This window comes from Petaurus breviceps, unplaced genomic scaffold, assembly GCF_028583685.1.
Source record: "Petaurus breviceps papuanus isolate PSGF00001 unplaced genomic scaffold, PetGlider_PUasm1.0 90255, whole genome shotgun sequence".
Lineage (NCBI taxonomy): Eukaryota > Metazoa > Chordata > Mammalia > Diprotodontia > Petauridae > Petaurus > Petaurus breviceps.
Genome location: NW_027187200.1, coordinates 735,865 through 737,863, shown reverse-complemented (window position 1 = coordinate 737,863; position 1,999 = coordinate 735,865). Strand labels below are relative to the sequence as shown.

Here is a 1,999-nt window from a genome sequence, read left to right as displayed (position 1 = left end):
ACACACTCAGGCTACTCTCGTCGCTCCTAGACGTCAGAGATGCCGGGACATTTAAGTGTACAAACGATCTGACACTGTGCAATCGACCTGCCCCGTCCCCAACCAAAACTTTTATTCCTTTTCTTCCCATCCTCGTTTACCTCCAGGAATATTAATATAGTTTAGACTTTTATTGTCAAGTATGGGTGTGGAAAGGGGCACTGGTCACTGGGATTTAACAGAGGACACTTTTTTCCGCCCAAAGAAGGCAGCGATTTTCTGGGCTAGGTCCCTTGCAGCTTGTCAGATCGTGGGTACAATTAAATGTCCCGGCATCTCTGACGTCTGTCCCGGGTCTGAGGATGTGCGAGCAGGAAGTCCTCCAGGTCATTTCAAAGGCCCGGGAACGCGCACGAGGCCCCACCCCGAGGCTCTCTCGAATCTCCCGCGCGACTCTTCCAACCAATGGCAGCGGGAAGGGGTGGGCTTACTCAGACCCAGGGCGAATGAGAGGACAGCGAATGGGTTCGCCCTCCACCGTTGATTGGTCTGCAAGGGAATATGGCGCCAAGTTCGAATGGGATATAAGGCCGGTCAGAGGAACGCGCCGGTCGCTTTGAATGCTTCAGCTCTGACCTGTCAGGAACGTCTGTCCCCGCTGCTTCGTGCCAACTCGTCTCCTGCTTCCTGCTCGCGCCTAACCCGTCTGCTCTCCAGCCACCGCCATGCTGTCCTCCCGCGCCCCTCTCTCCACAGTCACCGACCAGCAGCAACTTCACCTTTCGCCTCTAAAGGCGCTCAAGCTTACAGACAAGGAAAATACGGTGCGTGGTCTGTGTGTCTGTGCGTCTGTATGTGAGATGGTCTTTTTTTTTTTTTAAATCCGCAGCACTTAGCACAGTGCCCGGCACATAATAGGCGTTTAATAAACGTTTATTGAATGAATGAATGAAGTGTGTGCATGACAAGGAGAACCCGGTGTGTGTGTGTGTGTGTGTGTGTGTGTGTGTGTGTGTGTGTCCCCGCCTAAAGGCAGAAGGGCGGGGGCCTAGGAGGAGCAGAAGTGAGCTCGCAGCCAAGGCCGGGGTGGGGGCAGGGGCTTCCCCCCCTTGACCTCAGGCTCACGGGTACGTCTGGCCTTGCTCCTTTTCCAGCCTCCCTCCGCCAACAGCACCCGCATCCTGGCCAGTAAGACGGCGAGAAAGATTTTCCAGGAGCCCTCGGAGCCGGTGAGTTGTCGGTGGCGGCTGGGGGCTAGGGGGAAGAAGAAGCCCTGTGTTGGAGTGGAGGGTATGGGGTAAGGAGAAACTGAAGCCGGTGCTATTTGGTATTGGCGCCAAATTCTTCTTTGTCTCTGAGCAGCTGTTTCCTGGTTGCCCAATCCCTGCTCCCCTCCCTGCCCCACCTCCTTCCTTTCCCCGCCTCTTCTCCTCCCTTTCCCTTTTCCCGCCTTGCTGCTCCCCCTCTATTCTGTTATCCCCATTCAAATTCGTCTCTTCCCCTCTCTTTTCCCTCTCCTCTCCCTATGAAAGCTCTTTCTTGGGACGCTTTTTAAAAACATTCGCCCGTTTATGTAGGTAAAAGCTAAAGCAGCCACCGGGGCAGCCTTCCTCAGCCATGAAGATGAGCCGCTCCTAAAGGAGAATCCCCGGCGCTTTGTCATCTTCCCCATTCAGTACCATGACATTTGGCACATGTATAAGAAAGCGGAGGCCTCCTTCTGGACAGCTGAGGAGGTGAGATTTCCCGACCCCGTGGTCAGGGTCTTTTAAGCTTTAACTTAGATTTCATTAGCCCTTTATTAGAAAAGGATCCCTTCCGCTTCATTTTAAAAGTGGAGACTTGGATTCATCTTATCCCATTCTATTTATTTTGAAATTTTTCCTCTTGAGTATAGGAGATTTCTTTGGGGTATAGTCTCATTTAAACTTATTCTCATGGCACTGAAAGTCCTTTGTTGAATTTTATTGTGACACAGTAGAGGGCTAGGTTTTAGTCAGGAAGACTGGGGCTCCAGTTT

The 1,999-nt window shown here is 52.4% G+C and overlaps 1 protein-coding gene across 1 annotated transcript in view; it reads left to right on the top strand.

Annotated features, from left to right (window-relative positions):
* Positions 1 to 568: 568 nt before the first annotated feature.
* Positions 569 to 1,999, top strand: part of RRM2 (ribonucleotide reductase regulatory subunit M2) — a 10,355-nt gene continuing 8,924 nt past the window's right edge. The window contains exons 1-3 of the mRNA XM_069107748.1: positions 569 to 803; positions 1,134 to 1,208; positions 1,557 to 1,715. Of these exons, the coding sequence (XP_068963849.1) occupies positions 705 to 803; positions 1,134 to 1,208; positions 1,557 to 1,715 (333 nt within the window). The 5' untranslated portion in view covers positions 569 to 704. The remainder of the gene's footprint in view (positions 804 to 1,133; positions 1,209 to 1,556; positions 1,716 to 1,999) is intronic.